This window comes from Cyprinus carpio, chromosome A14 (assembly GCF_018340385.1).
Source record: "Cyprinus carpio isolate SPL01 chromosome A14, ASM1834038v1, whole genome shotgun sequence".
NCBI classification, from domain to species: Eukaryota; Metazoa; Chordata; class Actinopteri; order Cypriniformes; family Cyprinidae; genus Cyprinus; species Cyprinus carpio.
The window spans coordinates 5,136,184-5,154,572 of NC_056585.1; the positions used below are offsets into that span (position 1 = coordinate 5,136,184).

The 18,389-nt window shown below is 39.7% G+C and overlaps 1 protein-coding gene across 1 annotated transcript in view; it reads left to right on the forward strand.

Moving 5' to 3' along the window:
- Positions 1 to 18,314, forward strand: part of LOC109056862 (ribosomal protein S6 kinase alpha-6-like) — a 34,278-nt gene extending 15,964 nt beyond the window's left edge. Inside the window, exons 4-22 of the mRNA XM_042769740.1 lie at positions 6,128 to 6,209; positions 6,295 to 6,375; positions 6,981 to 7,060; positions 7,652 to 7,758; positions 8,009 to 8,046; positions 8,374 to 8,516; positions 9,895 to 9,965; positions 10,172 to 10,260; positions 10,365 to 10,429; positions 13,269 to 13,371; positions 13,464 to 13,588; positions 14,838 to 14,960; positions 15,057 to 15,146; positions 15,230 to 15,388; positions 16,205 to 16,366; positions 16,445 to 16,521; positions 16,894 to 17,011; positions 17,159 to 17,299; positions 17,364 to 18,314. Coding sequence (XP_042625674.1) covers positions 6,128 to 6,209; positions 6,295 to 6,375; positions 6,981 to 7,060; positions 7,652 to 7,758; positions 8,009 to 8,046; positions 8,374 to 8,516; positions 9,895 to 9,965; positions 10,172 to 10,260; positions 10,365 to 10,429; positions 13,269 to 13,371; positions 13,464 to 13,588; positions 14,838 to 14,960; positions 15,057 to 15,146; positions 15,230 to 15,388; positions 16,205 to 16,366; positions 16,445 to 16,521; positions 16,894 to 17,011; positions 17,159 to 17,299; positions 17,364 to 17,492 — 1,983 coding nt within the window. The 3' untranslated portion in view covers positions 17,493 to 18,314. The remainder of the gene's footprint in view (positions 1 to 6,127; positions 6,210 to 6,294; positions 6,376 to 6,980; positions 7,061 to 7,651; positions 7,759 to 8,008; positions 8,047 to 8,373; positions 8,517 to 9,894; positions 9,966 to 10,171; positions 10,261 to 10,364; positions 10,430 to 13,268; positions 13,372 to 13,463; positions 13,589 to 14,837; positions 14,961 to 15,056; positions 15,147 to 15,229; positions 15,389 to 16,204; positions 16,367 to 16,444; positions 16,522 to 16,893; positions 17,012 to 17,158; positions 17,300 to 17,363) is intronic.
- The last annotated feature ends 75 nt before the right edge of the window (positions 18,315 to 18,389 follow it).

The window sequence follows — 18,389 nt, forward strand, 5'->3', positions numbered from 1 at the left end:
GAAAGGTTGAGAGAGAAGCAGAGTATGTCCGAGAGCGATCTCTTCAAACGTGTGTCATCTGGTTCTTCAGATCTACATTCGAATGAGTTCTTTGGCCAGGTGTTTTTTCTTGCTGTTGTTCTGTGTGATGTTCAGCTGCTGAATGTGTTCTGCTCTGGATGTGAATCGAGTGAAGTGTGAACCCTTCCTGGATTGTGGACTGTCTCAACTCTCTCTTGTGTTTGTAATGGTGGAGCTGGACTGGCGAGCTGCCCGCAAACTGGATCCTTTGAACTTCCTTATCATCATTTCAAGGATTCCTGGAACTGAATTTGTTTGCGCAATTTAAGTTTGAATGTTTTTGAATTTGAATTCATGATTTAATTGTTGACATGAACTGTGATTTTTAAAGGAGACTGTGTATAATGAGTGGCTACTTGGAGCCAGGTGTGGGTGAAGACACGTACAGCTTATGTGAGATAGACCAACTTTGAATGTTTATTTTTTTTCACCTTAAAACTTAAATCATTAACATTGAGTATGGAGATCATGTTGGGGAGTTTGTGAGTCAAAGAATCCCTCCTCAACCTTAAAATTGTATTAGTTGTGGACAATAAAGCCCCTACATTCAAGTCAAAAGCTACTCTGAGCTTGGGATTCAGATGGAAATAAATGGATGGGAGTAAACAACCACCAGTTGACCAGCATGTCTGTTAGTAGAATGGAGTTCATTTGAACCTTGCTTGCTTGCCTGTGGAATCTGTGTTTGAAAGCACTGCTGTTGTGCTTCAGGATGGATTTGAGCATGAAGTAGAACGGAGTTCATTTGCTTGCTTGCGTTTGCCTCAAGAATTATGAAGGAGTTGTGTGGCATGGAATTTTGTATTTGAAAGCACCGCCGTTGTGAATTGATGATAAACACTGGTGAAGATGTAGAAGTTGTTCAAAGTCATCTGAAAGCATTTGAAAAGCAATCGCTACTTTTATGGAAATGAAGGAGTCTGTACAAAGGGCCTTACCTGTATCTGAAAGGGAAGGCGATCACGAAGATTGGTTTGAACCTAGGCTGATATCAGTCAGAAATTTTACGAAGGAAATTAAGAAATGGTTCAAACATGTAGCAAATTCTGATTTTGAGGAAGTTACAACTGAAGCGCTAGAAGAAAGAGTGCATCCTCATGACAGCATTTCAAATACGTCATGTAAACTTTTAAATGCATCTTCTGTACGTATCCAAGTGGAAGCGGAGCGTGCAGCGCTAATGGATAAAGCTGCTGCATGAGAAGCAAATATGCTTTGGAAATTCAACAAGCTCATCGTAAAGCAAAAAAGGAGAAGTTGGAACTTAAAGCTCAAAAGGCTGTGAATGTTGCAAAACTCAAAGTATTGAATGAATATGAGGAAACCCAAAGCATGAAAAGAAAAATCTAAAGCTGCATTTCAGTCTCAAAAGAAATCATCGATTGCAATGGAAGAGATGACCATGCATAATAATGGAGAAAAAAATTGCAACCCTTTAGTCCTGTCAGTCATTCTCTGCTTGTAAAACCTGCAAACCAAACTTCTGGACAGACAACCCCCCCATAATCTTGTCTCGATTAGCCAAAGGCATGCTGCTGTCAATGTTTTGCTGATGTGATGCGCAGACAAAATATTATTGAACTAGGCCTATCTGTCAAGACGCATCAAATCTCATTGCTACCTTATAGAGAAAAAACAGTGTTTCATGGTGATCCTCTCCAGTCCCAATTGTTTATGCAAGCTTTTGAACATTCCACTGAAGGAAAGACCGCCTAAAAAGTCAAGATCGCCTAAATTTTTTGGAGCAGTACACTGGTGGATAACCAAGAAATCTGGTACAGTTAAGATTTGTAATGCATTAATGGAAGAGGCCTTAAATTGATCAGTCATCAGAACTGAAGATGGCAGAACTTTGCATGCATGCATGCTTTGTTTCTTCGAGGGTGTTTAAACACATTGCAGAACATTTATTCTATGGTGGAACTGGAAACAACCTTTAAAATGAAAACCATTTTATCCAAGTTAACTTTCAAACTGTGTGGCAGATAGAGGTCAGATGCCTGTGAAATTCAGAATAAAACCAAACACAGAGCCAAACTTATGGGTATAGTGCAGTTCATAGAAAAGCAAACACAGATAGCTATAGATCCAGTGTTAACATTTTGGACACATCCATAAAGGTAGCAGGAAAAGCCAAGATTAATGATTCAATGCAAGTGAACCTACAAGGAACAGGAAGTAGTTTCGCTACGACAGTGACAGACATTGGGCAGTCTTGTAATCCAACAAAAGAACAGAATTTTGAGAAAAGATTACCAAAAGATACAGAAAACGTAAATCACAGTAAAGCTACACTCAGTAGTGCTTTGGTGTCTTTGGGAAATCACAGGACTACTGGGGCTGGTATCATAGATTGTTCATTGGCTGTTGTACGTGTTCAAGGAAAGATGTCAAAGGTAAACAAGACTGTTTTGACCTACGCAGTCCTGGACCCTGGTAGTTCTGTGACTTTCTGCACCGAGGATTTAATGTATCAATTGATGGTTAATGGAAAAATGGAAAGGATTTTGAGGATGATGGGTCAAGATTTCTGGAATGGACATGGCTGCATTGGAATACATTTCTGGAGCTCCCAGATGTGTATTCACAGAAATCTATTACAGTTACTGTGGAAAATATTTTTTGTCAAGAGAACTTAAAAGAATGGCTTTATTTAAAGTCAAACTAACTCGTATTAATCCCAAAATTGGACCACTTGGTGATGTGAATGCCCCTAAAGCATTAGAGCATTAGAAGATTATTAACAGCATTGAGAATAGACCGTTATGCAATAAAAGCAATCCTTGGATGGGTAGTAAATGGACCTTTGAAAAGCAACAATAATTTAAATAGTTTAACAAAAATAAAGTTAAGAATGGATACCCTCTTGTATGTGCTAATAGTGTGTTTGTTGCCAGTTTAGAGGAGTTATTTGAGAAATAGTACAGCCAGGATTTTGTTTAGCAATGTCCAGATAAAACTTTTTTTTTTTAATGCCCCTCGGGCCGGGCTTCGGGCCAATTTTCACATCTTAGTTTAGATGCGGGCCTCTGGCCTGTTTTAGGCTTCTCCTTATTTTTATATTTTAGACATCCATCAATTAGTGATGAAAAAAATTGCAGCGCTGGTGGAAACAACACGAGACCGTGCTACCTCGACTGTCAAGAGCGGCTCGATGGTGTTTATTGTCCCGCCAGCAGCAGCGCAGCTGAACAGTTCTGCTTTCAAATACAGGCAATAGGCTTAAGCTTGCTGCAAAGCATCGGCAAAAGTAATTACCATAAATGTGACAGAGAAATAGTAAGGAGTTATTTGATTTATTTACTAATGAACTAGTGTTTTCTGAGTCTGTGTCACAAGGATGAAGTTGCCGATCCTGACTCACCATCTCCTCATTAGACGCACCTTTAGAGAGAAGTGCATCTTTAAGGATTATGATTATAATAAGAGTTTTTGTTTTTGATTTGTTTTATTTAATTAAGTAATCATTTAAATCTTTCTATAGATATATTTATCATGTCTGTGAGGCATGTTTTTGCTGAGTTTCGGTTCATTTTTGTACTCCTGTTAAAGACGGCAGAAAGCGCATCATGGTTGTTTTCTTTATTTTATAAAAGCACAACGTGTTGTATGTGTGTATGGCTGTCATGTTTCCATGTTTTCCTATTCAATTTGAGTACTCTATTAAAAAAATCTTGATTGCATTTTGCCCGTGTTGATTAACTGGCAAATTACCGGAAGGGATGAATTCCACAGACGAGAATCCATAAAAAGCATTATTAGACTGTTGTCCAAGGCTGCATGATATATTAAACCAATTTAAAAATCTTGTCAAAATGCCATCAATAGAATGCACCTGTGTCCGTTGTCCATAACATACACCTGCCCATACCATAACCCCACCGTCACCATGGGCCACTCGATCCACAACACTGACATCAGCAAACCGCTCACCCACACGACGCCATACACGCTGTCTGCCATCTGCCCTGTACAGAGAAAACCGGGATTCATCCGTGAAGAGAACACCTCTCCAAAGTGCCAGACACCATCGAATGTGAGCATTTGCCCACTCAAGTCTGTTTTGACGATGAACTGCAGTCAGGTCGAGACCCCGATGAGGATGACGAGCGTGCAGATGAGTTTCCCTGAGACGGTTTCTGACAGTTGGTGCAGAAATTGTTTGGTTATGCAAACCGATGAACTGCAGCAGCTGTCCGGATGGCTGGTCTCAGACGATCTTGGAGGTGAAGATGCTGGATGTGGAGGTCCTGGGCTGGTGTGGTTACACATGATCTGTGGTTGTGAGGCTGGTTGGATGTACTGCCAAATTCTCCAAAATGCCTTTGGAGACGGCTGAACCTTCAATTCATGGGCAACAGCTCTGGTGGACATTCCTGCAGTCAGCATGCCAGTTGCATGCTCCCTGAAAACTTGCAACATCTGTGGCATTGTGCTGTGTGATAAAACTGCACATTTTAAAGTGGCCTTTTATTGTGGCCAGCCTAAGGCACACCTGTGCAATAATCATGTTGTCTAATCAGCATCTTGATATGCCACACCTGTGAGGTGGATGGAGTATCTCGGCCAAGGAGAATCGCTCACTAACACAGATTAAGACAGATTTGTGAACAATATTTGAGAGAAATAGACCTTTTGTGTACATAGAAAAAGTCTTAGATCTTTGAGTTCAGCAAAATCAAAAGTGTTGCGTTTGTAATTTTGTTCAGTGTATTTACATGTGTGTAGGTTACGCTTGTGTGACTCGGAAAGAAATAGCCCAATATGAAAGATTAAGTGTACATTTGTATATATTTAAATGTTTAGTCAATATTAAATAAGGATTAGATCGCGCTGTAAAGTTGTCAGGCCACTGACGCCTCTGCAGTCATTTTGTTATGAAAGTGAAAGTGACGTGACATACAGCCAAGTATGGTGACCCATACTCAGAATTCATGCTCTGCATTTAACCCATCCAAAGTGCACACACACAGCAGTGAACACACACACACCGTGAACACACACCTGGAGCAGTGGGTATCATTTATGCTGCGGCGCCCGGGGAGCAGTTGGGGGTTCGGTGCCTTGCTCAAGGGCACCTCAGTCTTGGCCCGAGACTCGAACCCACAACCTTAGGGTTAGGAGTTAAACTCTCTAACCACTAGGCCACGACTTCCCCATATATATTATAATGTGTAATGTACATTAGTTCTATTATTTGTAATACAATGTCTTATAACAGTTTTTTTTTTTATATAAAAATATGATTTTTTTTTTTTGATACTTTTTTTTTGATATTTTTTTGTCTTTGCTATTATATATGTATTTTAAGTCATTTTAAATGCATTAGTACACGTTAGTGACAGCCCTATGTGTGTGTACATGGGGGTATTTTACAAGCTGAAAACGCACAAAGATCTTATAAAATATGTAAAAGAGTCAAAACAACACCAGTAATTCCTCTGATGCACATAAAAATTTAAATCTGCTTCAAAGTAATACCTGTACCGAACTGTAATGTTTTGGTTTGTATGGATATATTTTTGTCCATATTGTATTCATATTTTAGTGGAACCGCACTAGTTTGTTTGGAAGTGGACAGAGACCCCTGGAAATGATGGATCTCTCTCCGCATGTTTGGTGTGCACTCTTATCAGATGAACTGCTGTAGAATATCCTGGATCACTTGGTTGCTCAGAAAGAATTCATCTTTTTTTTCTTTTTCTTTTTTTTTTTTTTGTGATAATGTACAAGCTTAAACTAGTGAGAGTGTTTCTTTTTTCTAAATGTCCACAGACTCAAATAGCCCATAGATGAAGAAATTGTCAAAATTGACATTTCTCATAAATGCTGTGTGAACAAAATCCACAGCATCACTGAAGACCTCAAACTCTTTGTGGGAAGGAAATAATAAATATCTTCCAATACAGTTCCCCTTTTTGATATCAGTGTGAATCAAGACCATTTTTGACAGGTTTAATGAGCATCTGTCTTCAGATTTAGTTTTCATGTTTGCTGATATCAGAGAATTTGTATATTTGCTGTCAGTGTGAACTGGAAGGTGATCTGTGAACTGTCCTGTCCTCAGGTGTTTTTGGTGCGGAAGTTAATGGGTCCGGATGCAGGTCAGCTTTATGCAATGAAGGTGCTCAAAAAGGCATCTTTAAAAGGTCAGTGAGTGTCTGCATTAGTGCCAACATGTCTCTGTGATGATATACTTGTGTTTATTCATCGTTTGTGTGTGCTGTGTTGCAGTGAGGGACAGAGTTCGCACCAAGATGGAGAGAGATATTCTGGTGGAGGTCAATCATCCTTTCATTGTGAAGTTGCACTATGGTAAGACTTTTGGAGAAACCTTCTGAGTGATAGTTATGGGGTTGTGTGACGAGATGTAGCTTTGTTTAGTGAGCAATTTAAATGTTACAAGCAATTTGCAGTGAAAGCGTAATGAACCTGTTGGTATTGTCTGATTCTGGTAATAGAAATGCATGATTTTAGGACAAGTGGTTCTAAAGTATAAATCAGTAGGTGGAGCTGTAACCAAACCTGGCAGGATTCGTCAGATCATAGTGACAGTAGAGTAAACCAAAGTTCATCTTGGTTTGGTCAGCGCTGTATGCAGCTCTGTCCAATGATCATTTGAGCCAATTTTGTTAAAATTTGCAGACTCCAGTGTGTTTGCCGAAGTTTTCTATTGTGACTATATGTCTGTCTATCTGTAAAATGCAAACTAATAACATGAAGCGTCCACTTTTGAAACTGTGAAATGTTACTGACAGAATAGTGCAAAAATATAAATATATATGAATATGAATATAGACTTAAATGAACCGTTTAAAAGTGATTTTGTTCCTTTGCTTGCTTTATTTATTTTCAATGGTAAGGTTGACATTTCCATGGAATCCCCCAGCTCTAATAGTTTTCTCTCCACTCACTTACAGCCTTTCAAACAGAAGGGAAACTCTATTTAATTTTGGATTTTCTCAGGGGTGGGGATGTATTTACTCGTTTATCCAAAGAGGTAAGCATCTCTTGTTCTGCTCTGTCTGATTTACGATGTTGACGTTAACAGACTAACAGCTCCTCTTATAAATACCTTGTATTGCTATTTTCCAGCAGTTGATTGTTTGTAATGTCCAAATGTCTGATAAAGTGTGTTGTGTTCATTTGCAGGTTTTAAAAAGCTAAGCTAGACTGTAATTTTAAGGCCTGTTCACACCCGAAGTGATATGACTAGAAAATGACTCACATCCCACATTTTGCTGCAAAAATATGCATAAATAACCCAGAATTTCATCCAGAGTTTAATTTTCTTACATTCATTTGCATGCTTTAATGCAGGATTCATTTGACTATACAGATTTATTATTTAATGCAAAATACACCTCTGTTGTTGAACTGTAAATACATCGCATGTATCGTGCTGTGAAACCCAAAAGCTTACATTATATTAATCAGTGAGTTTTTTTTTTCCTCTACTATTTGGGGAAAAGTTGGCATGAAATGATTTGTTTTTGCAGTGAGTGTGTCCATCTTTGTCATGATGATGATGTGCATTTTGTTGTTGTGTGTGATCTTTGATGCGAGAGTAAATCTGTCCAGTTCTTACTAGGTTATGTTTACAGAGGAGGATGTGAAATTCTACCTTGCAGAGCTGGCCCTTGCATTGGATCATCTACACAACCTAGGCATTGTTTACAGAGACCTGAAGCCTGAAAAGTAAAGTATCCCCCTTCACCTCTCCGCTTCTCTTTCTCTGTGTGTAGAGTAGAAACCACTCTCTCTCTGTCTCCGTCTCTGGCTTTCACCTGCCCTCTCTATTTGATCTTTTATTAAATAAGAATGGATTTATCTTGGACAGAACCAATGTTCAAGATTGTAATTTGAGAGGTTTTGGATTTTGTTTGTTGAATTGTTTAGTTTATGTATTTTTGTATCTGTATTGGAGAAATGTGGTCTTAATTTTCAGCATTTTGCTTGATGAAGCTGGACATATCAAGTTAACAGGTACGTACCGTTGTCCACTTATTACACATCACTTCCCTGCCTGTTGAACTTGTGCATGTAGATATTAGACAAATTTGTACTGTATGACATCTACTGTTAATGTGTCTCCCTGAATTCTCTAAAATGATTGAGTCGTGTATGGTGTGTTTGTGTCAAGATGGGGTTATTTGTCAAGCTCTGCTGCTGGAGGGCCGTCGGCTCCTGCTTGTAGTTTTCATGTAATCCTCGATAAACTCTGCAGGACAGTGACTCCGGGAGCAGAGTTGGACACCCCTGGTTTAGCTTGGTGATGCTGATATGACAGATGTGCTGCTGTGCCTTTTCCAGACTTTGGGCTCAGTAAAGAATCGGTAGATCATGACAGAAAAGCGTACTCGTTCTGTGGCACTGTGGAGTATATGGCCCCTGAGGTGGTCAACAGAAGAGGTCACACGCAGAGCGCTGACTGGTGGTCTCTCGGCGTCTTAATGGTAGGACCTTAATGACTTTGTCTCTCCCGTAATGAGCGTGTTTGGGAAATGTGACGCTATATATGCAACACTGTTCTCTGAAGACAAGGAACAAGGTGCAGCTCAGCGCAGTTGTAGTCTGTCAGTGAGTATAACTCGAGATCGACCGATAATCGGTTTAACCAATACTTTCCCGATATTTAAGCCTTTTTCATTATCGAATATCAGTTTTATAATATTGGATCTACCGATATATGACACCATCTTGTGGCTGTTTTGAGGTGAAATTAGTCATCAATGGCTTTTACAGGTAAAGTAACTTGATTTGCTTTAGTTGTTATACTTTGTAACGTATCAGCCAATAATGCACAAATGAGATGTTATATAAATTATTGATATGTAGTTTAAGCTTGGCTTTAAGAAGTAGAGACAAACTGAAGTCATGCAATCCATAAAATCGGGTCCCAAAGACGTCACTTTACATGAGTTAAATAAGACAGACTTAAACAAGTACATGCTGGAAACAAACCAGCTTAGTTTATCTCTCTCTGTGGTTTATTATGCGGTTTATGAGTCCTGCTCACTCACTGGGTTGATGCTCAGGCATGCTCCAGTATGGCCACTGTATGTAGAAATATGAGTTGTTTTGTTTGCAAGGAGGGAGTGAAAATACAGTATTGATAGTGTAATAAAAATGTGTGTTCACTTTAGTAATGTTTTTATCATTGTGTCAAAAACAGAAGTAAAACAATAAATATTGGTTCTGTATATCAGTTATCGGTCAAATAAACATGCAAATAATTGATATTGAAATGAAATTTGATTGGCTGCATATCTTTTAAGATTTTTCCAGTTCATATTTAAAGGATATGTTAAAATGTATACATTTCAGAAAAAAATATCTGAATTTCAATGTCCTCAATCAAATAGTGTCCTATAGTGGCAATATGGCATGTATCCTATAAATTTGCTTTCAGAAGATAGACGTGTAATAGTGTTATTGTCTGTGCTCTTGTTTTGCACTCTGTCATGGTCTGGTCTGGCGGTTACTGAATTAAAGGGAGAGCCAAAAGTGACAGTTCTGTCATGATTTACTCTCCCTCATGACGTTCTAAACCTGTATGACTTTTTCTCCTGCGAAGCACAAAAGGAGATATTTTGTAGAATGTTGCTAACCAATCTGTTTTGGTCACCATTGACCTTCATTGCATGGATCAAAAAAATGCACAGAATTTTGAGGCATGTTTAGTGTGACTCGTGGATGTGATATCGGTGTTGTACCAAGTGAATTGACTGAAAGAGAACAGTCACATTAAAATCACACACTGGATTCCCATACACTAGTAAATGTGTATGGTTGATTTACCTTGTTTGATAGTCATTGATTTATTTTTTCCAGTTTGAAATGCTGACCGGCACATTGCCGTTCCAAGGAAAAGACAGGAACGAGACTATGAGCATGATTCTTAAGTAAGTGTGACTGTTAAAACATGCCCTTCTGTGTGATGTTTGATTGGTCAAATACTTTATCAAGGCTGTCAGATAGAAATGTAACTGGCTGGTAAACCCAAGCACAATTCATTTGTTTAGTGATCATGATGACTATGCACATAAAATGCTGGGAATGTTGTGATTTATTTTTTATTTATTTCGCCCTGTTTGTTTCTGCACATCAGAGCAAAGCTGGGAATGCCACAGTTTTTAAGTTTGGAAGCACAAAGTCTTTTACGAATGCTCTTTAAACGGAATCCATCAAATCGTTTAGGTAAGTCAGCTGCGATTCTCTTCATGTTTTGTGAATGCAAACACTAGGCCGTGTTAAATATATAAGCGGACTGTGGTGTAATCATCATAAGCGCTCTGTTCCAGGAGCCGGTCCTGACGGAGTGGAGGAGATCAAACGTCACACGTTCTTCTCCACCATCGACTGGAATGTAAGTATCGTTATCGCAGCATTACACACTTCTCTCTCATCCTCCATCATTGAGTGTGTGTGTGTGTGTGTGTGGCTGCCGGCCAGACAGTGAGCCCGATCAAGCTGTGTTTGACTAATGGTCACAGCCGGTAGCATCTGAAACACCAAATACTGATCCACTGACCATGAAGAGGTGAAGAACCGCTTCCCAGAGACATCCCATCAGTCACAGATTACATTTAGTCAGCATCAGTTGTTGAACAACTCAGAAAAAGTTGTTGCCTATCAGCTACAGTCTTTTCTAGCTCTCAGCGATCAGTTCGATGCATTTCAATCTGGTTATCATTCTCAACACAGCACTAAAACTGCTTTAGTTAAGGCTGTCAATGATTTGTTACTCTCTGGTGACTCAGGTAATCTCTCCATTCTCCTGCTGCTCGACCTCAGCTCAGCATTTGATACTGTCTGTCACAAGATATTACTCTCCCGTCTCTCAGAGATAGGTGTCTCACATGCTACACTATCCTGGTTCTCTTCCTATCTCACTGATAGACAGTACTACATCACTATGCATAATTATAAATCTCCCTCTACTTTACTCAGTCAGGGTGTTCCCCAGGGCTCTGTTCTTGGGCCGTTACTATTCATTACTTACATCATTCCTCTTGGACATATTATCCGTCATCATGGTTTTCATTATGCTGATGACATTCAGATATACACTACATGCAGACCAGATTCTATTCACCAGACCACATCACTATCTACCTGTGTTAACGAGCTAAAGGCCTAGCTAAATTCGAATTTTCTCAGTTTGAATTTGAACAAAACAGAAATTTTAATTACTGGCCCCCCTTTACTGACAAAACCTATAGTAAATGCTCCCAATCTCACCCTTGATGCCACAACAATTTTTCCATCTGCTACTGTCAGAAATTTAGGCATTACTCTTGAACCTTCTCTGACTCTGGATATTTACATTAGTAAACTATCCAAAGCTGAATTTTTCCAGCTTCGCCGTTTAGCCCAACTTTGATCTTATGTTTCTCCAAAAGATGCTGAATCAGTAGTGCATGCTTTAATTACATCACGCCTCGACTACTGTAATGCTCTTTTTGCCGGATTACCATTGCACTCTATCTCTTGTTTACAATATATTCAAAATTCTGCTGCAAGAATATTAGGGGTGGGAATCTATAGGGGATCTCACGATTCGATTCGATTATGATTAACGATGCATCGCAATGTTGTCATACATCCTGTACATGAATATTAACCCATACTTAACGATCTGCTCATATTACCCCTATTTTATTTTACTCCATTGGCTCCCTGTATCATCGTGCATTACTCGCACAATTCTTCTGCTTACTTTTAAATCACTCAATGGCCTTGCTCCTCCTCATCCCTCTGATCTTCTGTCTCCTTACGTCCCGCCTCGATCACTTCGATCTGCAGAGTGTAAACCTCTTACTGTACCTAGATTCTTCAATGGGCGGCAGGTCATTTTCCATAATTGCACCTAAATTATGGAACTCCATACCACTGGCACTGAGGACAATAACCACACTGTCTGTATTTAAATCACAACTCAAAACTTACTTGTTCACCCAATACTATCAGTCATAACATGTTTTTAGACACTCTCCTCATCCTGTACTACCTGTAATTCTCTCTGAGTATTTTTACTACTCTTTGTTTGTTACTTATTGACACCATCCTTTTACTGTTGTTGCTTATATTATGTTATGTATTTCTGTTTCCAATATATAATTATACCATGATATGCAACTGCAATCATGGCTATCCCCGGACTGGGCAAATGTCTACTGTCCACTGAATTTGATTAATTGAATAGTTGATTGTGAAATGACTGTCTATTGTGATACTGCTTTTGTTCAGTGTCCTTGAGCTTGGTAAGGCGCTATATAAATTAAACATTAATATTATTATTATTATTAATTATTATTATTATTATTATTATTATTATTATTATTATTATCAGTTTCTTCACTTTCCTGCTATAACTGTGCAGACTTTAGCCACTTTCATGCATGAAACTCGTTAAATTGCAGTAAAAATGTGAATTTTCTGGTAAATCATATGGCTTTGTCATTTTTTTGTATTGCTACTCTTCTTAGTCAAAACTTATTTGTTCAGATGGACTTAAAAGGTTTTTTTTTTTTTTTTCTAAATTGGTGAATACAGTTATTTTGAGACACAAGTGTTTGACTTCAGAAATGGAGATGTCTATCAACTAAAGGCACATCGCAACAACAATCAAAGTGATTTCATTTCGACGCACTGCTTGACAGCACCTTTGTTACGTCAGAGCGTCCTAACCTTTTGCGCTCAACCCATTAATCCCATGGCTTTGTTTGCACACAGTGTCAAAACTGAGCTTGATTATGTATAATAATGTTGCTTTTAATCTTGAGATATTACTGTGGCTGATTTACCGGTGTTTCCGAACATGTCAGCTCTAAACAGAAAGATGTGCTTGAATTTGCATAGTCTGTACATATAAAAGTGTCTTATTTTATTCCCAAGAAAAATAAATAAATAACTTTGTGATCTTCAATTAAAACGTAACTCGCTGCACCTGTGAAACAGCTGATGTGACCTGGGCAGTGCAGGCTATAGGTTGATGTCACCTTCAGCTCTGACTCCATTATCATTAGAAACAGAATCCAGTCCTGAATGTCCTGCTTGACTCAGAGATGTGTCACACGTACCATGGGTTGTTAAAGCCGATTCATGATAACTTCAGTCTGATCCGTCTTTACCTTTTTCACGTGTGGCAGGTGGAACAGATTTTATACGAGTATGTAGCATGTGTTTATTGTTTGTGATTGTAGAAACTGTACAGAAGAGAACTTCAGCCTCCATTCAAACCTGCTGCAGGGAAACCAGACGACACCTTCTGCTTCGACCCAGAATTCACAGCCAAAACTCCCAAAGGTGCAATGGAGACGAGAGCTAGTGCTGTTCAGATACTGCTGCTGGAGATGCTGTTGAAGGCTTGAGTTGTGTTTTGTGTGTGTGTTTGGCAGATTCTCCAGGTATCCCCCCCAGTGCAAACGCTCACCAGCTCTTCAAAGGCTTCAGTTTCGTAGCTCCAGTCTCTCTGGAGGAAAGCAGAAGTGCCCCGCTGGTCAACATTCTCCCCATAGTGCAGGTAATCTCTCGTCTGTCTGTGTATAGTTCACTAGGTTGTGTGTGTAGTAGGGCTGAAACAGTACACAAACATGACGGTACGTACCTCGCTTTTGATGTCACGGTTCAATACAGCGGGGGGAAAAGTAAAAACTTGTTTATATATATATATACATGACGGTACGTACCTCGCTTTTGATGTCACGGTTCAATACAGCGATCAGATATTTATTATTTTTTTTTTTTATATTATATAACTTATAAATGTATATTTTTGTTTAGTTTGTAATATAACATGCTCATCAAGCCTGCATTTATTTTGATCAAAAATACAAAAAAAAAAAAGTAATATTGTGAAATATTTTTACAACTTAAAATAATAGTTTTTCTATTTGAATATACTTTAAAAAAATAATTTATTCCTGTGATGCAAAGCTGAATTATCAGCATCATTACTCCAGCCTTCAGTGTCACATGTAACATCCAGTCTATCACATGATCATTTAGAAATCATTCTAATATTCTGATTTATTATGAGTGTTGGAAACAGTTCTGCTGTCTAATATATTTGATGAATAAAAGGTTAAAAAGAACTGAAATTATAAAAAAAAAAAAAAATTCTAATAATATATATTCTAATAATATATTTTCTTTACTATCACTTTTTATCAATTTAACACATCCTTGCTGAATAAAAGTATTGATTTTATTTAAAAAAAAAGAGAGAAAAAAAATACTGACCCCAAATTACTGACCAGTAGTGTATATTGTTTATTACATATTTATATTTTAAAAACATAGCTTTTTTTTTTTTTTTTTACTTTTTATCATCAAAGTATCCTAAAAAAGTATCACATGTTCTGAAAAAATATTAAGCAGCAGAACTGTTTCCAACTTTGATAATGAATCATCATATTAGAATGATTTCTAAAGGGATCATGTGATAATGATCCTAAAAATTCAGCTTTGCATCACAGAAATAAATGATAATTTAAAGTATAATAAATGTAAAAACAATTATTTTAAATTGTAATAATATATCACAATATTACTACTTTTTTTTCTGTATTTTTGATCAAATAAATGTAGGCTTGATGAGGCAGAAGAAACTTCTTTCAAAAACATTAAAAATAGTAATGTTTCCAAACTTTTGGTCTGTACTGTATATATATATATATATATATACATATCCGTAAATACGAATACGTGTGGCGTTACACCCCTAGTATGTAGTATTTGTACACAGTATATGTGTGTGTGTGCGGTGTCAGATGCACGGAGGCGTGGCTCAGTTTGCAGACGTGTACGAGCTGAAGGAGGACATTGGCGTGGGTTCGTACTCTATATGCAAACGCTGCATACACAGAGTCACTGCCATGGAGTTTGCTGTGAAGGTGAGACCTCAAAACAATCATTTATGCCTCAGTCGGTCTGGCCTACAAGATGCTGTGTGATACATGCGATGTTTAGACTGTTCTGGTGTCAAACAGATCATTGATAAGAGCAAGCGCGACCCGTCAGAGGAGATCGAGATCCTGATGCGGTACGGACAGCATCCCAACATCATCACGCTGAAGGACGTGAGTGACGCGGCTCTGGTGTCTGGTCTCCAGCTGTGTGTGCGGCTCACTCAGCTGTGTGTGTGTGTGTGTGTGTGTGTCAGGTGTACGACGAGGGCCGCTTCGTGTATCTGGTGACGGAGCTGATGAAGGGCGGAGAGCTGCTGGATAAGATCCTCAGGCAGAAGTTCTTCTCGGAGCGAGAGGCCAGCGCTGTGCTCTACACCATCACCAAAACGGTGGACTACCTGCACTGTCAGGGGGTGAGAGACGGTCAACAGAAGAGCTCCACCCTGAATCAGAGTCTGTGTCAGCTGCTGATAGTCATGAGCCGTACAAAAACAGCACTGAAATCTAGCTATGTTCTTAAGATTGTCTGATAGACTTTTCCCATTTAGTGAGGACTAAATGAAATTATTAATGATCTTAAGACTTATAAGGGCCCTCTAGTGGTCACTCTGCTCCGGGTTGAGCATAAGTTATTATGTGAGTCATGAACATAATTACTGTAAAATACGGTTCATTTTTATCATTTATTCCCCCATCTGCCAGCTCATCAGTTCTGCACGAATCATGTAAACGATGTGTCAAGATTGCAAAGGACTGTGACTGTTACCTAAAATAATCCAGGATATTAATTATTAAAAGTGAAAAAAAAAAAAATAATAATAATTTGGAAATTCTTCCAGAAAATCAGATTTGAAAGGTCTGTCCATGTTGTTATGTCATTTTCACTGAATCGATTTGTAATTGTGATTAAAGAGGCTGTACCTAACAGCTGAACAGGTGATGATGTGACAGTAATCAAGCATGTTTTGTTGTTAATGAAGTGCAGGACACTGTGTATTCTCAGTCTTTTAACTGTATGCTCATGTTGGTGCAGGGACTGTAAATAGCAACAGCTGAAATACTGTAGTGCAGAAGAAGTAGCTCTTGCAGTTTCAGAGCAAACCCTGAGCTATCAGATGTCACCAGTCTTAACTGATTCTTCGTTTAACAGTCTGATTGGTCCCTATCAGCCGGTCATGAGTGCAGATTGAGCGTTTGCAGGTGTGTGTGACGATCTGCTGCTCCTGCAGGTGGTGCACAGGGACCTGAAGCCCAGCAACATCCTCTACATGGACGATTCAGGAAACCCCGACTCCATCCGCATCTGTGACTTCGGCTTCGCCAAGCAGCTGCGCGGAGACAACGGTCTGCTGCTGACTCCCTGCTACACGGCTAACTTCGTGGCTCCTGAGGTGAGGATCATCTGCTAGCAGCTGCGCGGAGACAACGGTCTGCTGCTGACTCCCTGCTACGTGTCTCTTGTGCTGCAGGTGCTGATGAGGCAGGGCTACGACGCCGCCTGTGACATCTGGAGTCTGGGAGTCCTGCTCTACACCATGCTGGCGGGGTCTGTGACATCACACCATCTGTTTCTGACAAAGTGAAAATGCTCTTAAAGGAGTCATACGGTGCAATTTCATGTTTTCATTTGTCTCTGGAGTCTAAAAATTTAATTAAAAATGTAATTAAATAAATGAATTGGTTTTCAGCATTTTAAAATAATGATTTTGCTCTGGAACAACTAAAACTTTGTTCCAGTTTTCTATTACATTATGCAAAAAATAGTTTGTTTCCATGTTGGAAAGTGATTGGATGCAATAACATTTTTTTTTTTTTACAAACAAACATTGCATGGATTCTGAACTAGCCAGATAAGTCTCTTTATTTTGTTGAATGACTGAAAATGTGTGTGACTGTGCTGAACCCTGTGTTTGTGTAGATACACACCCTTCGCCAACGGCCCCAACGACACGCCGGAGGAGATCCTGTCACGCATCGGCAGCGGGAAGTTCTCCCTGAGCGGAGGAAACTGGGACTCGGTGTCCGACTCCTCAAAGGTAGCTATGATACATAATATAACAGTCCACAGCGGTGCTTGTGTTTGACTGGACGTCAGAGGAGCACAGTCCTTGAACTGAAGCTGGAGAGGAGCAGAACGTGAACGATGGGTGTTTGAGTGCTTCACAGTGAGCTGTTGTGTGCAGGATCTGCTGTCTCACATGCTGCACGTGGACCCTCACCAGAGATACTCCGCAGAGCAGGTGCTGAAGCACTCGTGGATCGCCCTCCGCGACCAGAACCCGCACTTCCAGCTCACGCGCCACGAGGCGCCTCACCTGGTGAAGGTACGGCACGCTTCTCACCCTCACCTGCTGCTCAGCTCTGCCTGACTCTCGTGTGTGTCTCTAGGGAGCGATGGCCGCCACGTACTCGGCGCTCAACCACCAGACGTGTAAGCCTCTTCTGGAGCCGGTCGCCGCCTCCAGTCTGGCTCAGCGCAGGAACATGAAGAAGCTGACGTCTGCAGACATGTCGTGAGGAGCGCGTGCGCTGAGCGCCAGCTCCGTCTCTGTGTCACGTGTTTGAGTGCTCTTGCTCCGAGACCCTGATCTCACCGAGAAATGTCCAGCTCCTGTAGTTGGACCAAAGCCTGTCTGTTGGACCATTAAGATCATTTGGTGACAATCAAGCCCCTTTTCCCGCAGATTTCCTGTACATCAGGATTGGTCTTCGCTCCGTTCTCCAGGATGTGGTACGAGAAGTTCTTCTAAATACTTCACCGGTGAAATGATGTCTAGTTTTTCCCACTCGAGCTGAAAGAGGATGATAACATCACAAACCGGCTTGGTTTTCCTCGTGCACGATACGCTTATGACCTGCACATTTCTCACCGGTCTCCATCTGTCAGCCACTTCCTGTCCCGCTAGTGCTGGGAAGCACATGGCATTACCTCAGAAGCACTCAGTGTTAGCGTCTCCTCGGCTCGGTGTATATAGACTCGTTCGTCTCGTGTGTGTGTGTGTGTGTGTGTGTGTGTGTGTGTGGATCCTTGAGCACATTTGCACTGAGGCTCGTCTGTTCCCGTCTCGGACCGCTCTTTGCTTTTCGCTGAACGGGAAGTGCATGAGCAAAGGGTGGAGAAGTAAATCTATATTTATAAAGTCGAATGAGGTGAATGAATGTAGATTGAATCCACCAAACCGCATCTCTCTGCTCCTGACGGAGGGGAAATGATTCCATAAAACTTTTTAAAGACATTGTGGAAATTGTATCATATTGTATTTATTTCACTTATTTTTAAAATTTTATTTTTCTTTCAGGTGATGTACATATTGACATTAAAGAACATTATTGACACGATGTGTTTCTTGTGCGTTTTAATTGTCAAGATTGAGATTTGATTTATCAAACATCTATATAAGTTCATAAAATAAG